This window comes from Gymnodraco acuticeps, unplaced genomic scaffold (assembly GCF_902827175.1).
Source record: "Gymnodraco acuticeps unplaced genomic scaffold, fGymAcu1.1, whole genome shotgun sequence".
Lineage (NCBI taxonomy): Eukaryota > Metazoa > Chordata > Actinopteri > Perciformes > Bathydraconidae > Gymnodraco > Gymnodraco acuticeps.
The window spans coordinates 468,583-487,788 of NW_022991992.1; the positions used below are offsets into that span (position 1 = coordinate 468,583).

The following is a 19,206-nucleotide window of genomic DNA, read 5'->3' on the forward strand; positions in this document are numbered from 1 at the left end:
GTGTGGAGAAGAGTAACGCATTTCAAAGTATGAGACTGTTAATGCAAAAGTGTTTCAAACAGTGAGGTTGTTTTGGGATAGCTCTTCATGTTGTTTTGGGATAGCTCTTCATTCATATTACACGTCACTTCTCTACCCTCTCCTCCCTCATTAAGTGATCGGGGGCGTCACTCCCCAGCTAACCAATCACTCCTCTCTCCATTCTCACAAGCCTATCGTTGCACCCGCTAATCCCTTTATATCTGCTCTTCCCTCTTGTCAGCTGTCATTCCAGGTGACAATACGCAACCCTCCTCCACCCCTCTCGCCTCCCGTCTCCTACAGGACCAAGCTAATCCTTCCTCCTTCAGACTGGTCTCACCTACTTATCACCACCACCAGTGTCTAGACCCCGGGGGGTTTCTTCGGAGCGGTTCTTCCCCTCCTGAATGATAATCCTGCAAACCGGGGCCTAATCGCCAAACACCATTCCATTCTCCTGTCTTAATTACACACGGCATCTATTGCACGTCTGTCCGTCCTGGGAGAGGGATCCCTCTTCTGTTGCTCTCCCTGAGGTTTCTCCCATTTTCCCCTTTAAACTGTGGGTTTTCTTCGGAAGTTTTCCTTGTACGATGTGAGGGTCTAAGGACAGAGGGTGTCGTATTGTCATGCTGATATTTTTGTACAGATTGTGAAGTCCACTTGGACAGGTGTAACATTTGTGATGTTGGGCTATATAGATAAACATTGATTGATTGATTGATTGATTGATTGATTAATTCTGGCAATCATTATTTCATTCATATGACGTGTCCCAGACATACATATGTATTTCATACATCAATGTCTCTCCTGATTGAAGTGCTGTTATTAAACACACCCCCCCATTTACTTACATTCATAGAAATGTCTACATTGTTTGATTTGTTACTCACAGTGGAGTAATTAATTAAAGTGAATTATTCCTTAAAATAAAAAAATTAAAATACAAAAGCATTGCAACAAATACAAAACTCATGACTATGAACTCTTCTGTGTGATGGAGCAGTTTTTGTTTTCTTTCTCTTACCTTTGAGTCTTAAGATAGTCTCTGATAATCTCTCTGCTAGATCAGTTCTGTCCAGATCCATTAAAACCTCCCTGGTCACCTCCACAGACTGCAGACCACAAGGCTCCACCATCTGATCCACTAGCTGGAGAGCACTTTCTGTCCAATTGGGATATCCATGACAGAAGTAGGATATGCTCTTCTGGAAGGACGTGAACGGCAGCAACCACTGAAATCTGTAGCGCTCATGAACACTCAAATCCTTAAGAGTTTCCAAAAGGATCTCTTTCATTGCTGCAATTGGTGCCTGAAAAATGTAACGGATGTGTAAGAAAAGGTGCTATTTCTCTATGGAAATGAATATTACTTTGTATTCATTTCGTCAGTCAGTGTTTCAGACAAGAGGATTTTATAAAATGTTTACAAGATCTCTCAAGTCAAAGACACACTAACATCTGTTCTATTAAATATGTTTATCTGTTTTCTTGACTAATGCACATTTGTATATGAGTGTTCAGACTTCAGTCTGCTAATCTGATCATAACATCAGTGGAAGAAAAATCATTTTGACGGAAGAGATCAACCTTAAAAATGGTTTGGTTTGCATCATCATCTTTATGTTCAAGATGGATATGGTTCACAACTTGCATCTATTGAATGCAAGCTGTGATGTGTAAAGTCAGACTCACTCCCTCGGACTGTGCAGGTCGATGTTCATCCACAGAGTACATCTCTGAAGAGAGAAAATACATTTAAATGACTCAGAGGATTGAAAACTCATTTAACATAAGAGAATATAATCAACTTTAATTACGCTTACTTACTTTAAATGGAAACAAATGAAAATAAAATGAATGTACATCAATAATTAACACTGTCACAATCTAAAGCATTTTAACACAATATTTGTTGTTGAGACAATGTGCCTGTTGGTCATATCATTATTTATTTAATGTTTGCATTGATTCCTGTTCCAAGTTTGTTTTATATTTAACATTGATGATGTCGCTGAGAAAATGTATGATGTATGTGACGTAATGTTTATGATACACTTGTTTATGTTAATTGTTTTCTTCTTTGTCTTACCTTTGAGTTCTAAGTTTGTAAACCTCTGCCTCAGATCAGTCCTGTTAATGTCCTTCAAAACCTCCATGGTTATCTCTACACACTGTTGGCCGAAGAACTCCATCATCTGTTCCACTGTATGAGCTCTGCCTGGTGAGGAACTCCAAATCAATGGAAAATATCTCGGCTTCTTCTTGGAGACAATTAAATCCAGGGTCTGCTTGAATTTCTCTAGATCCTCGTTTCTCAAATCATTCAGAGTTTCCAAAAGCAGATGTTTAACAGCTGCCATTGTTGCTACCTGAAATAATCAATACATTCATCATTAGACGTGTGTATATTCCAGTGGTGAACCGTCAGGGCCTTCAAGGTATTCAGAGAATACCCTGGAACACTCAGATAAAACAAACAAAATATCGATTTAATTATATAAATAAAATGTAATAAAATGTATATAAAATGAATAAATGAGAATCGTATCTGTGTTGTTGATCTGTAATATTAAAGTGTTACGTTGATTTGTTTGTCCTTCTCGGACGATGCACTACGCATTTCAGTGGTTTTCTGTTAGAAAAGAAAGCAACCAATCAGATCTTGTTCTGGGTCTCTGGGTAGAATATCCTTCAACAAGGTATTCTACATCCTTGATCGAATGTCCTGGCCGTTGCACTGAATGAGAGCGTACGTTTGGACTGACAGTTTGATCAACCAATCATATATTGATTTGTAGCCAATGGGTGTGTTCTTTCAGAGTTCCCCTCGGTTCCAGGGTACTCTAGAAGGCCTGCTAGTTAACTGGCTCGAGGCAGAGGATCTAGATGAATGCGACGAAGCAATTCATGCCGTTTTATTGTTTTTAACTTTGAAATGACAAGTGCAACAGGTGAAGATGAAGTTGTTGCGGAATTGTTGAGTACCCTTTTCAAGACGACAATTCAGTGAAAAGACGGACATTATAATCCCGCGGAGGGGGGCAGCGGCAGCGACAGTGGCGGGTGTGTGTGTCTACAGAAGGTCCAGTTTTGATAGACACGGTTCGCCACTGGTATATTCCTCTTGGACAATTACAAATGTGTCTATTTGCATCTCATCACTGTTAACGTTTTCCAGAGACAGACAGACAGACAGACAGACAGACAGACAGACAGACAGACAGACAGACAGACAGACAGACAGACAGACAGACAGACAGACAGACAGACAGACAGACAGACAGACAGACAGACAGACAGACAGACAGACAGACAGACAGACAGACAGACAGATCATCATAGATAAGTCAATCATGTGTTTGGGTCATATCTTTATCTGTTGAAGGAAAGGTGTGCTGTAGAAAGTCAGACAGATGTGACATTACTTACTTTCTGGATCACTGCAGGTCGCTGTGCCTCTGAGTGTTTCTCTGAAGAGGAAAGAGGTGGAGATAAACCAACTCAATTCATTTTACCCTCTCCCAAAATATTAATCATTGTTCTGATTAGTCATAAAACATACTTTGTACACTAGGATATAAATACATTATAAATATACGTTTCATCTATATTTATAATTTAAAAAGAAGAATACAGAGCTTATTAACTTAGGATAAACAGGGTTGATGATTTAAAGATGTTTGTTTTATTAGTCTTACTTTTGGGTCCTGAGCTGCTTTGTGATAGCCTCTGCACCAGATCAGTCCTGTTCATCTTCTCAAAAGCCTCAGTGGTCATATCCAGCAGTCTGTGCTGGCTGTGATCTTGCACCAAATAAAACACCATGTCCTGCCTGTCTATCATCCTGTGCCAACTTGGTGAGATGTCTGGGTAGCCTTTGCCAGAGAGAATTTCAATCAGGACCATCTTAAAACTCTTTAAATCCTGGTCACTCAAACCTTTCAGTGTTTCCAGAAGCAGCTCTATGACAGACGCCATCGTTTCCACCTGGTAAAATCAAAGGAGACGTTAATGGGGCAAAATAGCAGTTTCTCAGCTGGAATGATTACAGATTATTTTGGTTTCATCTCATCAGTTTCAGTGTTTTACAAGAGGGTATATGGTAAGAGAACATCAGTCATGTCACTCACAATGTATAAGTGCAATTATTATTGTTTATCTAATTCATCACAAAACCATTTTCTTTTTGTATAAACGGTGTGTTTGATCCATGACTTTATTTGACCTCCTAGGTAACTCTTTCAAAGGCTGTGGTAGAATAATTACTTCAGGCGTCTTGATTTAACAACTGAGTGGCAGTTTAACCAGTTGCATCTTTTTATTTTGGTATTAAAGAGTAAGAATCACTATCTTTATTTTTGAATCAGTATTGTGAATTTCTCTTTCTGAATGTTAGAAAAACAACTCATGAAGAATGTGCTATAATTTCCCCTCCAGACAGACGTAACACAAATTATTAACATTACTCATAAATAACATTGATGCCTAGAACCTACAGTATGTGTTCCTAACTTGGCGTGATCAGATTATTTCTGTAAGAAAACTATCCGAGACCAGAAAATGTTTGTATCATGAATAATGTTCAGGGTGGAGATTATTTTCAGTCTTCTAAATCTACTGAGTCAAAGCTGCACTGGGTGGAGTCAGAGTGATGGGACATTACTCACTCTCTGGATCAGTGAAGGAAGCGGTTCCTCTGAGGAGACAAAATGACAAACGACTGATTCAAAATCAGACTATGGACAACTTTAGTCAGATTGAGTTATTTTTGAAAAAAAAAACGTAATATGAATAATTCAACTAAATAACACTCAAATATGGTTCATGCTGGCATCATTCAAATCAATCACAAAGAGTGAGAGGTTTGACATTATATTAGTAACACCCATTAAAGGAACACTGCACCCACAAAATGACCTTTTAATAGAAATGACTCCTGCCTTGTTACCTTTAATTCTTCAAGAAACAAAACAGACAAAAGTATTGATTAATAGGGAGCTGTGTTTAACAACAGAACAACTTTATTAACTTTATAACTAAAACTATATAAAACATCTATTTACAAACTCTCACAACTCGTGCAGTAGAATCCAAGTCTCATTTATCCTGGCACGAGCTAACTACTTCCTTAAGACATGCATTTTCACTAAACCTTCCTGTTTTATACATTTCAAGGCACAGACGGGTACTCCACGTGCAAGTATGAGACTGTTGATGCAGAAGTGTTTTAGAGGTTAGGTTTTTTTGATCAAGTTGAACTGTTATTAAACACGCCCCCATTTACTTCCATTCATAAAGACTTTCTCCATTGTTTTATTTGTGACTCACAGAGGAGGCATGCAATAAAACAGATGTCTTCAACAATTAAAGAGAACTCAGGGTGAGTAAATGTAAAACAGAACAACTGGTCATTTTGTAGGTGAACTTTTCCTTAAAATCAAAAACACTCCAATACAAAAGCATTGCAAACATTACAAAAACTCATGACTATTACTCTAAAATATATGTATTAATCAGAATCAGAATACCTTTATTATTCCCATAGAGGATTACACATCCATGACACACAGATGAGTGTGTACTGTAGCAGTTTTAGTTTTCTTGCTCTTACCTTTGAGTCTTAAGATAGTCTCTGATAATCTCTCCACTAGATCAGTTCTGTCCAGATCCATTAAAACCTCCCTGGTCACCTCCACAGACTGCGGACCACAGGTCTCAATCATCTGATCCACTAGCTGGAGAGCACTTTCTGTCCAATTGGGATATCCATAACAGAAGTATATGCTCTTCTGGAAGTACGTGAACGGCAGCAACCACTGAAATCTGTCGAGCTCATGGTCACTCAAATCCTTAAGAGTTTTCGAAAGGATCGGTTTTACTGCTGCAATTTGTACCTGAACAAATAAACAGATGTGTACGGTAAGCAAAGGTGTTATCTCTATGGAAATAAATATGACTTTGTTTTCATTTTATCAAAGTCAGTGTTTCAGACAAGAGGGTTTTCTACAATTTTGAGAAGATCTCTCAAGTTCATTTGATCATAACATCAGTGAAACAAAAATCATTTTGACGGAAGAGATCAACCTTAAAAATGGTTTGGTTTAATCATTTTTACGTTCAAGATGGATATGGTTAACAACTTGCATCTATTGAATGCAAGCTGTGATGTGTAAAGTCAGACTCACTCCCTCGGACTGTGCAGGTCGATGTTCATCCACAGAGTACATCTCTGAAGAGAGAAAATAAAGTGAATGTCTAACACACAAGATCCCAGCAACTAAACTAAACTACTTCAACTTAAAACATTCTGTTTCTTGTTGAGACTCTGGTCTGTTGGTATTTTAATATTTCTTTAATGTTTGCATTGATTCCTGTGCCAAGTTTTTTTTATATTTCACATTGATGATGACACCAAGGTTAGACAATTACTTTTTCATTATGATTTATAAAATGTTTTTTTTCTTCTTTGTCTTACCTTTGAGTTCTGAGCTGGGCTTTGTCAACCTCTGCCTCAGATCATTCCTGTTAATGTTCTTCAAAACCTCCATGGTTATCTCTACACACTGTTGGCCGAAGATCTGTATTATCTGTTTCACTGTTTGAGCTCTGCTTGGTGAGGATCTACATGAAACATATCTCGGCTTCTTCTTGGAGACAATTAAATCCAGGGTCTGCTTGAATTTCTCTAGATCCTCGTTTCTCAAATCATTCAGAGTTTCCAAAAGCAGATGTTTAACAGCTGCCATTGTTGCTACCTGAAATAATCAATACATTCATTAGACGTGTATATTCCTCTTGGACGATTACAAATGTGTCTATTTGCATCTCATCACTGTTAATGTTTTCCCTTTAACTCTATGAACTGGTTAGTTGGTGTTGGGTTTGTTGACAGACAGACAGACAGACAGACAGACAGACAGACAGATCATCATAGATAAGTCAATCATGTGTTTTGGTCATATCATTACCTGTTGAAGGAAAGGTGTGCTGTAGAAAGTCAGACAGATGTGACATTACTTACTTTCTGGATCACTGCAGGTCGCTGTGCCTCTGAAGAGAAAAGAGGTGGAGATAAACCAACTCAATTCATTTTACCCTCTCCCAAAATATTAATCATTGTTCCGATTAGTCATAAAACATACTTTGTACACTAGGATATAAATACATTATAAATATACGTTTCATCTATATTTATAATTTAAAAAGAAGAATACAGAGCTTATTAACTTCGGATAAACAGGGTTGATGATTTAAAGATCTCTGTGTTTTATTTGTCTTACTTTTGGGTCCTGAGCTGCTTTGTGACAGCCTCTGCACCAGATCAGTCCTGTTCATCTTCTCAAAAGCCTCAGTGGTCATCTCCAGCAGTCTGTGCTGGCTGTGATCTTGCACCAAATAAAACACCATGTTCTGCCTGTCTATCATCCTGTGCCAACTTGGTGAGATGTCTGGGTAGCCTTTGCCAGAGAGAATTTTATTCAGGACCCTCTTAAAAATCTCTAAATCCTGGTCACTCAAATCTTTCAGTGTTTCCAGAAGCAGCTCTATGACAGACGCCATCGTTTCCACCTGGTAAAATCAAAGGAGACGTTAATGGGGCAAAAGAGCAATTTCTCAGCTGGAATGATTACAGATTATTTTGGTTTCATCTCATCAGTTTCAGTGTTTTACAAGAGTGGATGTGGTAAGAGAACATCAGTCATGACACGCACAACGTATCAGTACACTTTATATTGTTCATCCAATTCATCACAGAACCATTTTCTTTTTGTATAAACAGCGTGTTTGATTAATTACTTTATTTTAATTCCTGGGTAACTCTTTCAAAGGCTGTGGTAGAAAAACTGCGATAAGCCTCTTGATTTTACAACAGAGTCCATTTTTAACCAGTTTCTCTTTTTTTTGTATTTGAACAAATACTATATAGATAAGATTAATGGCTAAGAATGTTTGTGTAACTAATTTGGCATGATCAGATTATCTATCTGGGACAAAAAAATGAAGTTCAGGATGAAGATTCTACTGAGTCAAGGCTGCACTGTGTGAAATTGATGGGACTTTACTCACGCTCTGGATCAGAGAAGGAAGCGGTTCCGCTGAGGATAATAAAAAAAGGAAAAAGGCCCATTTCATTTATTTCATCCCAATGTGACACACTAACCTCCTCAACAGTGACAGTATAATTATTTATATATCCACTTAAAGATATTCTAACACTGTTCAATGGCTTAAGATACATTTGGTATCTGAATATACATAAACGATATTCTTATGAAATAGAAATGTATATTTTCACATATTTCTGTCTTGTTTCTCTTACCTTTGGTTCCTGAGCTGATGTCTGACAATCTCTGCACCAGATCAGTCCTGTTCATCTTCTTTAAAACCGTTTTGGTCATATTCACACACTTTCCGCTGAACGTCTTCACCATCAGATCCACTGTTTCATCTGTGTTTGCCGCTTTGAGTCGACCCCTTAGGATCAGTGGGAAACTTTCCTCTAATTCAATGAGTGACTTGAATTGGTTAAGCTCATCTGAACTCAAATCATTCAATGATTCAAGAAGTATCTTCTGAGCCATCATGCTTTCTACCTGTAAAGTTTAAAGGAGATATCTTAGAGTGTATGCAGGATAGGATGTAGGTTAGGTTATGTGTGTGATTCACATCCAAGATCAGAGACTGAGTCTCTTCTTATTTCTATCACCAAGACTAACTTTTAGATTGTATTCAAAACTCGATTTACTGCATTGCGGTTGTATGCCTTCACAAAAAGTGGCAGTTTACATCCATGGCGATCCAAAATGTAATATCTTTATCATTAATCATTTTAATCCCATGGCATTTTTCCACCAAATTCAAAATCTGTTTATTTTTGTACTCAAGTGGATTTTTGTCCCAAATCTAAATAAATAGTTGTTGGGTTAAGGAACACCCATTCTTCCACACAGGGCCCAATGGGTCAGTGGATGATTTTAAATGTTGTCAATCATTTAAAATCATGTTTGAAAATAATATCAGGTTACAGAATATTGTTTCTCAGTGAAGGATTTCCTCATCGATTTCAGAAACATTTGCCAGATCAAGGTGAGTTAAGATAACTAATGTTGTTTTAAATGTTTGGCTTACAGTCATTAATATTTTACTCTCTATTGCATACACCAATTGCATCTCAAAAGCAGTGATTATATAAGCGGCACACCATATGATATCCAAACTATCCTTAGAATCCTTTTCAAAACTAAATATGTACTCACCTCCATGTCTTTCTTATTCTTCTTATATTTCTCAGAGTCATCACAAAGGTCATCGAGGAGATGTGACTCATGTTCTCTCAGCAGTTTGTAGAATATCTCTTTTCCTCCAGGTCCACAGACTCTCAAAGGCCCACTTAGGAGAGCCCTCATCTTCTCCCGAGGGCCATGGAGGGATAGGATTTCCTCATAATGTTCTCTATTGATAACTTTATATGAGAGCAGTCCATCCAGAATTGGTTCAATGTTTTTTACTCTCTGGACTAGTGCTATATGATGTTTATCCACAAATAGCACTGAGGAAAGAAAAGGCAAAGTGGTTAGCTTGGAGATAATATGCATCACGATATATTTAATAAAAAGTGGTAAAACCTCAAATTCATCTAATATTACAAAACCGGAAAATTAACTTTTACTCTGAATGAATTACTTCTAAGAAACTAAGGAGCACATCTCTGGTAAAAACACGTTTAATGTGGTGATTCTGTATGTTTAAAAAATTAAGTTATAAAGATCCGTGGTCCGGTAAAAACAACCCAATAACCAAACTAACTGATTAGTGGACAATATGCTATTGACGTATTGAGTAAGTCGAGTGAAGAATTTCCTACATGATACAACAGAAGGAAATACGTTTTCCAGGCAGATTCTGCTTTTAAACTCAGCTTGTTGTAGCCAACCTTAACTCAAACTAAAATACTGTGTAGGCCTACATGCTGTAATACCTGTGGACCTACCTTCCTCCATCATGTTTAGATCAGGTGCTGCCGAGGATTAAGGAGCTGTTAAAAAAAGGTATTGTTGTTAGACTTTACACATACCTCTGTTGTCTCTTATATATTTACGAAAGAGAAACAAAATGCTGTCTTTCTTTAACGGTCCCCACACTAAGAAATGAATAATTAAAACTAGCTTAGGCTACACCACACATTGTGAGGCTCAGTTTAATGACAACTCCAAATGTTTAGCCAAAGAAAAAAAAGTAGCTACTATGAAGACATGTGTGAATCAGAAACAGACAATAAAGCCAATGATAAAAGAAAAGAAAAGCTACAAGTAAAGTGAAAGGCTCTTTAAGAACTTCTCATGCACAGCTTTGAGCCATCATGAAAGGAACATCAGTTTGTGGTAGCTTAACGAACCATTTTGAGCTAATTCAGTCCAAATCTAAAGATGCTCAATTTCCAATGATATGAAACTATTTCGGAAATCATTTGAGAAGCTAACAGATTGTTTGCCATTTTGTTATTTAAAAATGGCTCGAGCAAGTACTAATTCTCCAATAAGTTAAAAACTGCTTTTTGAATCCATGTATTTATAGGTTAAAAGCTTTACAGCCCAGGAAAAGGTAATTTCCACGCAGCACAAACTCCACAATACTAAAAGTAGCTTTTTTGTAATTGTCTAACACATGAAACCTGCCATAACAGTTTCAGACGTATTTTGTAAAACTATACGTCAGGAAACGGAACCCTAAAAAACCAGAAGCGATATGTCAGTGAGACAGTTATTAAGTGAATGTGTAGTGACTGAATAATATAATGTTACATGTCATTAGTGCAAAGAAAACGCAGAAAGGTTAAAGTGAAAGCAAAAAGTTCCATTAATGTTCAATAACTGCGGGACACCAGTTGATCTGTCTCGTGAACGTTACACTTGTTCGTGATGCACGTAGAGATAAAACTCACCGGATGTTTCTCTCTTTCTCCCTCAGTCTGCTTCCAACAGGTTCTCAATATCTTTCAGTATCTTTAAACTTTATGAAAAGTTTAAATCCCGCTACATTTCTACCTCTGGTTCAGTTTCCTGAAGCCGAAGTTAAACGTGTGTCCTTTTCTCTGAAGTGACGTGGAAAAGGACATTTAAAGGGGAACTGCAGCAATATTTCGATAAACATTGCTGCAGTTCCCCTTTAAATGTATAAACTGTACTTTCATCACCAAGTAAAGTCCTGCCTCCCTTCATCCAAACATACAAGTAGGTAAGGCTAAACAATTAGTTCATACAAATTGCGGTTGGTTAATAAAGCAATGTTTGTTGATAACGTCAAAAGAATACTACCTTCTTCCAGTATCCTTCTGAACAACCAGTTTAATAAATAATAAGAATAATATGTAAACATTAAAACAAATCTAGGAGGAAAGCGAAGTTCCTAAATCTGTTAACTTCATTACATCATTATGTTTGCTTCAACTTTTAAAACACTATTCACTCGACATGTGTAATATTTATAAGAGTTTATTGAAAATGTATTTCGAAATAGAAAACATTGGCCTCCAAAGGTAAAGATGTTTTCATGAGGGAACACACAACAATGGAATCGTTTAGCACATAAGACAATAATCAAAATTAAAATCTGCATGCAAAGCCTAAGGATAATCATTCAGGATCAAGCATCCTTTCATTTATAAAAAATAGGTTCAAAGCTGACTCAATCCATCTGGGATTTGCTGGATTCAAACATTACATGCAGGTGAGAACGCTAAATCATTTCTTACATCATTACATCACATGAATGACTTACATGGTTTGCTGAATCTGGTTTTAACCTTACAGGAAAACGTATTCATTTTACAAAATATGACTGGTCGAAGTGTAAAAAAAGGGCAAGAGCATTAAACATGAAGGTGCAAAAGCTATATTTGATAGAACCCCCCACAGAGACATTTACATTACTATTTCCCCATTGTAATCGTTTAAGACGCTTTTTTTTCTTGAGGCACAATGTACGATTAGTCTGAACAATGATTTATCCACAACATTCACTTATTTCCCTTTAGGTCATCAATGAGACATTTCTCCTCTTTCTCAAGGATTCTGTAGAAGACATATTTGCCATGAGGCCCTGCTGATTTCAGGGGACCACTGAAGAGTTCCCTCATCTGCTTCTGAGTGGTCCGGATTTCCATGATTTCATCGTAAATCGATGGAGTGATGACTTTTTCATCAAGGAGCTGATCCAAAATGTCTGCAACGCAGTTCACTCTCTTGATCAGCTCGGTCCTATGTTTATCCACAAAGTGCTCACCTGAGGAAGGAGGGAATAATGAGTAAAGTGTTGATGATACCATGAAGCCAACTTGATACATTTCTAAACAAATAATTTAATATTCTATAACAGTGACTTCTTTATTTTAAATACAGTGGAGGAAATAAGTATTTGATTTGTAATATATTACACTACTTCGTTACTCTCTACATAAAGTAACTCGTTACTTTACTCGTTACTTTACTCGTTACTTTACCCCTCCCTCCCTACAGGCAGATCACGCAGACTGCGGCGCACCTACAGTACGAACAGCTGTAGGTCCAACACATTAAGTTGACGAAACACTCGAGTCAAATGTAATTAAAGTCAGATCGTGTCTTAGACGGGGCAGTGATATCATAAACCTGTTAATGTACGCATTCAAACACTTTTTCTGTTAGCAGCTGTATTCACCTTGCAGGTGCAGCTATGTAGGGATGGGTATCGTTTGAAATGTATCGATTCCGATTCCGATTCCGGTTCTGCTTATCAATTCCGGTTCTTATCGATTCCCCGTTTCGATTCCAAAATTGTAAAAGAAAGAGGTCAAACGTTTAGATAACAAAAATATTTTTATTCTTTTCAGCTTTAACTGAAATTGTTACAAATAAAAAAATATACATGCAATACAAATGTATTGCACAATAGCTGTGCTTTATTTGAACTGAGCTATGCCTGTGGCAAGCTATTAACACTGTGCCCAATTGTCTTTTTATTTTTTAGTGTAGTGGAGCCTCACTTCAGAGCGTTTACCGCGACCCATCTTTGGTGTTATGAAGTGACTGAGCTCGTGAACTGTCTACGGGAGGGCGGGGGGAGCCTCGCTGCGGGGCAACTGTGGACCTCTGTCGCCTGTCAGCGCAACTTACATGATGCCGTTTAAAAAAATTAAGGGCGGTGCCGGCCATCAGTGTACCGAGCCGGCCGTCAACGGCCCGCTGACGACCGGCCGTTCTGTGATTCTCCAGGTCCGCCCTGTATTCCACCGGGTCGCCGCGGTACAGACGGACCCGCTGGAATACAGGGTCTACCGCGTTTAGGAACCGTTAAGCAGAACTGAAAAGGTGTATTTTGTACCGGTACCCGGTACCCGGCATTTTCTTATCGGTTCTCATCTGGAACCGAGTTTCGGTTCCCAACCCTACAGCTATGTGGCTTTTATCCTGGATAAAGTGTTTAAGTCATGGATGTTTAAAGTTTAACTTCTTCATATGTCTAATATTATAGTTTTTTATATAGACTTTTCATTCAGGAAGTATGACGCTGCGCTGTCAGTACGCTTCTCCATGTTTGTGATTGGTCGAATGCTCCAAATACCACCCCTTTCATGTGAACGCGCACCTAACTAGATAGGACACGGCTGGCTTGAGCGATCCACTCAGTCTATGGATCCACTTGATAACCCGGGTCGTATTACCGTTTAGCGAGAGCGCGTATGTTTTGGATTAGGCCAACCGGCTAACTCAAACATATCCAGGTTAGGTTGAACCAGCTTCGTAGTACAGGCCCCAGAGGGGCATACCACCCCTCGAAATGTATCGCTGACTCAGCCATGTTTATGCAGCACTGCACGTGGAGATGTGGACGCGCAAGTCGCACAACGCGTTACACCCAACTCTGATTGTAAGTAAGAATATTAAAAAGATAATCCAGAAATTGACATTATACAAAAGATAACAATTTATTTGCATTTAACTGTAGGAAATAAGTATTTGATCCCCTTGCAACAAACAAGGATTCTGGCTCCCACAGACCGGTTACAGAAGTCCTCTTCCTTTAAAAAAGTACTCCTAATATCAACTTGTTAACTGTATAAAAGACACCTGTCCACAGAATCAATCATTCAGATTCCAGCCTCTCCACCCTGGGCAAGACTAAAGCGCTGTCTAAGGACCTCAGGGACAAGATTGTAGACCTGCTCAAGGCTGGGATTGGCTACAAGACACCCAGAAAGCAGCTTGGTGAGAAGGAGACCACTGTTAGTGCGATTATACGGAAATGGAAGAAACATTCAATGACCATCAATCACCCTCGGTCTGGGGCTCCACACAAGATCTGGCCTAGTGGGATCACAGTCACCAAGAAAACTATTGGTAACACATACATAAAATCCTGCAGCACCTGCAAGGTCCCCTGCTCAAGAAGGCACATGAAAGGCCCCTCTGAAGTTTGCCAATGGACATCTGAATGATTCAGAGAAGTGGTTGACCCACGGGGATCACAAACCAAAATCAAGTGTGCACCCACCGTCTGCCATGGTGTATTGAGCTGTCTCTCCAGCTGAGGGTCCAGCAGCTGAAACAAATTGAGGGAAAATTACAATTGCTTAATGATGGACAGGTTTAGTCTTTATGCCTTTTTTTTCATGCACACAGCAACATAGCAAAATACGGTCATTCAATGTGTCAATGATACATGCACTGTCATTGGTTGCCATTTTAATAGAAGACCTAAAACAATAAGACTGATGTTATTCTATATTCAACTAAATGTAAAGATTAAAAGCAACAATGTGTTACTCCACGTCTTGTTACGATTATTGGGTTATGTCACGTTTTCTATGTCTTGTTTTGGGTGTTTTGCTGTTCTCCCTGTCATGTTTTCCTCTGGGTATATTGACTGGTCCTTTTCCCTGTATTTTTTTCCTCCCGTCGTTAGTTTCCCTGGTGTGTCTAGTTGTCTGATTGTTTTCACCTGTGGCCCTTGTGTTTCTCCTCCCCTGCCCGGCTGTTTCTCGTCTTGTGATTACCCCTCCCTGTATTTAGTCTTGTCTCTTCCTGTGTTCAGTGTCGGTTCGTCTTGTGTCATGACTAGTTCGTCGGTGAGTGTTCTGTTTTGTCTTTGTTTATCACCTAGCCTTGAAATAAAGAAATGTTCACGTTAATCTGCATTTGGGTCCTGCCTGCTTCACACACCGTAACATTACGAACCGACCCGACAAATGGACCCAGCAGATGATCCATGGGAGGTAGAATTACAGCATTTTACCTTCTATCTGGCTTGCTGCTTCGATTGGTGGAAGGGAGCGTCCAGTGTTCGGCAGAAGAGGGCCACTCTGGTAGAGGCGCACCGGTTGGCAGCAGAGAAACAATGTTTTGTGGAGTTCTTACCTGACTGGATTTTGGACTTCCTTGAAACATGTGATTCCCGGCCTGCTAGCCCCAGGCATGCTAACTCCATGTCTCCCAATTCCCAACCTGGCACCATACGCCTTGGTGGGTTCCGCCTGAAGTCAACCCGTGCTTCTGCCCCAGTTCCTGCTCTAGGAGTTGTATTCCGGAACTCGGCTGGCTTATGGAGGTCCACGGAGTATTCAGGCGGCTGCTAAGAGAAGTCGTCGCAAGGCCAGGCTAGCAGCCCGAGCAGCCATGGTTCCGGCTACAGAACCGGCCCACACAGCCATGGTTCCAGACCCAGTTCTGGCCCCAACAGCCATGTTTCCGGCTCCAGAACAGGACCTTACAGCCATGTTTCCGGCTTCAGAACCGGACCTTACAGCCATGATTCTGGCTTCAATTCCGGCTCCAGAGCCGGCCCATTCAGCCATGTTTCCGGCTCCAGAACCGGACCTTACAGCCATGTTTCCGGCTCCAGAACCGGACCTTACAGCCATGTTTCCGGCTCCAGAACCGGACCTTACAGCCATGATTCTGGCTTCAATTCCGGCCCCCGCAGCCATGGTTCCAGACCCAGCTCTTGCCCCAGCTGCCATAGTCCCATCTCTGGTCCCCTCTCTAGTCTCTTCTCGAGTTCCCCCTCTAATCCCTTCTCTAGTCCCTTCCCTAGTCCCTCCTCAGGTCACTTCTCTAGTCCCATCTCCAGTTCCCTCTCGAGTCCCCTTTCGAGTTCCTTCTCGAGTCTCCTCTCAAGTCACCCCTCCAGTCCCCTCTCGAGTCACCTCTCGAGTTCCATCTCTAGTCCCTCCTCTAGTCAATTCCCTAGTCCCATCTCTAGTCACTTCTCGAGTTCCCTCTCGAGTCCCTCCTCGAGTCCCCTCTCTAGTTCCCCTCGCGAGTCCCCTCTCGAGTTCCCTTCTCTAGTTCCTCCTCTAGTCTCTCCTCGAGTCCCCTCTCGAGTTCCCCCTTGGTTCCCCTCTCGAGTTCCCCCTTGGTTCCCCTCTCGAGTCTCCTCTCGAGTCCCCTCTCGAGTCACGTCTCAAGTCCCTACCCAATGTCCTGGTCCGTTGGAGGTTCTGCCGGGTGTCCTACCAATCGTATGTCTGTCCCGTTGGAGGTCCCGCAGTCTACTCTCCTGCCGGGGGTCCTGCCAGCTCCTTGTCCTGTCTCGTTGGAGGTCCCGCCGACTACTCTCCTGCCGGGGGTCCTGCCAACCCTTTGTCCTGTGTCGTTGGAGGTCCCGCCGTCTACTCTCCTGCCGGGGTCCTGCCAGCTCCTTGTCCTGTCTCGTTGGAGGTCCCGCCGACTACTCTCCTGCCGGGGGTCCTGCCAACCCTTTGTCCTGTGCCGTTGGAGGCCCCGCCAACTACTCTCCTGCCGGGGGTCCTACCAACCCTTTGTCCTATCCCGTTGGAGGTCCCGCCGTCTACTCTCCTGCCGGGGGACCTGCCAGCTCCTTATCCTGTCTCGTTGGAGGTCCCGCCGACTACTCTCCTGCCGGGGGTCCTGCCAACTCTTTGTCCTGTCCCGTTGGAGGTCTCGCCGTCTACTCTCCTGCCGGGGGTCCTGCCAATCCTGTGTCCTGGTCCTCTTCCGTGGGGGATCCTGCCGAGGCCTGTCCCACCAGCTCCGACACCGGGTCCTGCCCGGCCTCCGGCGCTGTCCTGTCAGCGCCTTCCTGCCCGGCCTCCGGAGCTGTCTGGTCTTCACCCTCGATCCCGGCCCCCTGAGAGCCACGGCCTTCGCCCTTGGGCCCGGCCCCCAGACTTTCCCGGCCGCGGCCCTCGCCCTCATGCTCGGCCCCCTGAGTTCGCCCGCGGTGGCTTTCGCCCCTCCATAACCCTCACCTTGGACTCTGTCTTGCCCCCGGGCCATCCACCCGAGTCCCCCTTCTCGGCTTCTGCCTTGCCCCCGGGCCGTCTGCCCGAGATCCCTTCCGGGTCCTCCGCGGTGCTCCTGGGTTGTCAGCCCAAACCTGTCCTCCTGACCCCCTCCACCCACCCTGGTGGCCCTAGTTTTGTGGATATCATGGTGAAATCATGATGTCAGACTGCACTTTGTATAACGTCATATCTCCTAAGTGTCTTTTCCTGGTTTAAGTGCCTGCATTACATATTTTGTGAAAGCACGAATAATCAACCCTACAATTTTGGTGGAATATATTTGACCAGAAATATTTGGAAATTTGATTATGTCCATATCGCACAGCCTTAAATGACTATGCACCATTATTCACACTACTTTTATGTAAATGTACATCAAAATTCAGTGTCAAGACAGTGTCGTTCTCAATGTGAAGGGTGCAGTTTGAGGAGAAATGTTAACCTGCAAATTCTGTAGACAATATTCCCATTTGCTAGTCTATTATTTTTCATCCATAACCCAGCTGCAGACCCTGCTATGTCTTTTGTGTGGGGCTTTTAAGTTTTTGTGGACTAAAGACTTTTTGCTTAGGTGGAAAATAAATGGTATCCTTTTCAAGTCTTCTATTTTATAATAGCAAGAAAACCTAATGTAGATAAACAACTCACTGTCCCTTGATTCATTTTCTGAGGACGGTCCACCCGTAGATTCCTCTGTAAAATAGATGGATATGGTTAGTCAGAAATATGATGGATGACAATTTGACATAAACTTTAGTGTAGGACACACTAACACTGCATGCTGTGATTGGCTGTTTAAACTGGTTAAAGGCAATGTATGATGATAATGTGTTGGGTTTTGTAATTCCTCTCTTGTGCTTATTGACATCTTGCTCTTCCAAAAGTGTTCTCAGGGTGTGTGCAGTTCAGCTGGCAGATGTGTTCACAGACATCTTCAACAGGTCCCTGCTGCAGTCTTGTAGTCCCTGCATGTTTCAAATACTCTACCATAGTTCCTGTCCCCAAAAAGACTAAAACCACCAGCCTCAATGACTACCGCCCAGTGGCACTCACCTCCATCATCATGAAGTGCTTTGCGCTGTTAGTCAAAACATTCATCACCTCCTCCCTCCCTGACTCTCTGGACCCCCTGCAGTTTGCCTACAGAGCAAACAGGTCCACAGACGCCATCACCCTCACCATCCATAGTACCCTCTCACACCTGGACAAGAGGAACACATATGTGAGAATGCTGTTCATCGACTACAGTTCAGCTTTCAACACCATTGTGCCTTCAAAGCTGGTCCCCCATCACCCCAGCAACAAACTGTTCTGTCTGCTCCCGAATGGCAGGCGGTACTGCAACATCAGGACGAAAACCACCAGACTCAGAGACAGTTTCATCCCAGAGTATTTTTTTATGTGTAGTAATTGCACTGTTGAGGAACCTGCGATCTAAGTTCTCATTCATAAAACTCCATTCGATGTCTCACTATGGGATGCGCCTCAACGCGTATGCAAACAGAAGCATCAATCTCATTACGCCAATCCTGATTGGCTGGTGATCTTGACGTCTACGTCAGGGAATCCACCCACCCTTTAAGTAGCTTGCGCTACGTCGCAGCGTCATTCAAACACCTCTTCTCGCTTCAGAGCACATCTCGAATATCAGTAGCCGGGCTAGCTTAACGGTCCACAGACTGAACCCAAGCTAACATTCGGTCGATGGGCGCTTGCCGGTTACTTTTTTGCTTTGCACACCAGTTAATATTGTAATCTGCCCGCCGTTTTTTCTTTCGAAATAACGGTAAGGTTTGATTTTTTCTTCAAACAGTAACATACCTGTTGCTAGTTTATCCCTCCGCACCGACACCACGGCGAGCGGGGACGGACTCTTCTCTCCCTCACACCAGAGGAGA

At 41.6% G+C, this 19,206-nt stretch overlaps 2 protein-coding genes across 10 annotated transcripts in view; both read right to left on the reverse strand.

Annotated features, from left to right (window-relative positions):
* LOC117536349 overlaps positions 1–19,206 on the reverse strand; it is a 57,049-nt gene that overhangs the window by 12,847 nt on the left and 24,996 nt on the right. For 3 of the 7 annotated variants that reach the window (XM_034201167.1, XM_034201166.1, XM_034201162.1), the window contains exons 1-16: positions 10,970–11,124; positions 10,007–10,063; positions 9,285–9,577; positions 8,348–8,621; positions 8,095–8,123; positions 7,308–7,596; positions 7,049–7,077; positions 6,503–6,782; positions 6,213–6,256; positions 5,639–5,921; positions 4,695–4,723; positions 3,726–4,014; positions 3,457–3,497; positions 2,117–2,396; positions 1,720–1,763; positions 1,052–1,337 (exon numbers count right to left, since the gene is read on the reverse strand). In XM_034201167.1, coding sequence (XP_034057058.1) covers positions 1,052–1,337; positions 1,720–1,763; positions 2,117–2,396; positions 3,457–3,497; positions 3,726–4,014; positions 4,695–4,723; positions 5,639–5,921; positions 6,213–6,256; positions 6,503–6,782; positions 7,049–7,077; positions 7,308–7,596; positions 8,095–8,123; positions 8,348–8,621; positions 9,285–9,577; positions 10,007–10,031 — 2,515 coding nt within the window. In that variant the 5' untranslated portion in view covers positions 10,032–10,063; positions 10,970–11,124. Of the gene's footprint in view, positions 1–1,051; positions 1,338–1,719; positions 1,764–2,116; positions 2,397–3,456; positions 3,498–3,725; positions 4,015–4,694; positions 4,724–5,638; positions 5,922–6,212; positions 6,257–6,502; positions 6,783–7,048; positions 7,078–7,307; positions 7,597–8,094; positions 8,124–8,347; positions 8,622–9,284; positions 9,578–10,006; positions 10,064–10,969; positions 11,125–19,206 lie in introns of those variants that run through there. The other 4 variants (XM_034201169.1, XM_034201168.1, XM_034201163.1 and 1 more) reach the window with 3 other exon arrangements.
* The window catches only part of LOC117536350 (NACHT, LRR and PYD domains-containing protein 1b allele 1-like), a 60,369-nt gene continuing 52,666 nt past the window's right edge, over positions 11,504–19,206 (reverse strand). For 2 of the 3 annotated variants that reach the window (XM_034201170.1, XM_034201173.1), the window contains 3 exons: positions 17,957–18,001; positions 14,557–14,604; positions 11,504–12,309 (listed from right to left, as the gene is read on the reverse strand). In XM_034201170.1, coding sequence (XP_034057061.1) covers positions 12,044–12,309; positions 14,557–14,604; positions 17,957–18,001 — 359 coding nt within the window. In that variant the 3' untranslated portion in view covers positions 11,504–12,043. The remainder of the gene's footprint in view (positions 12,310–14,556; positions 14,605–17,956; positions 18,002–19,206) is intronic. The other variant, XR_004567546.1, reaches the window with a different exon arrangement.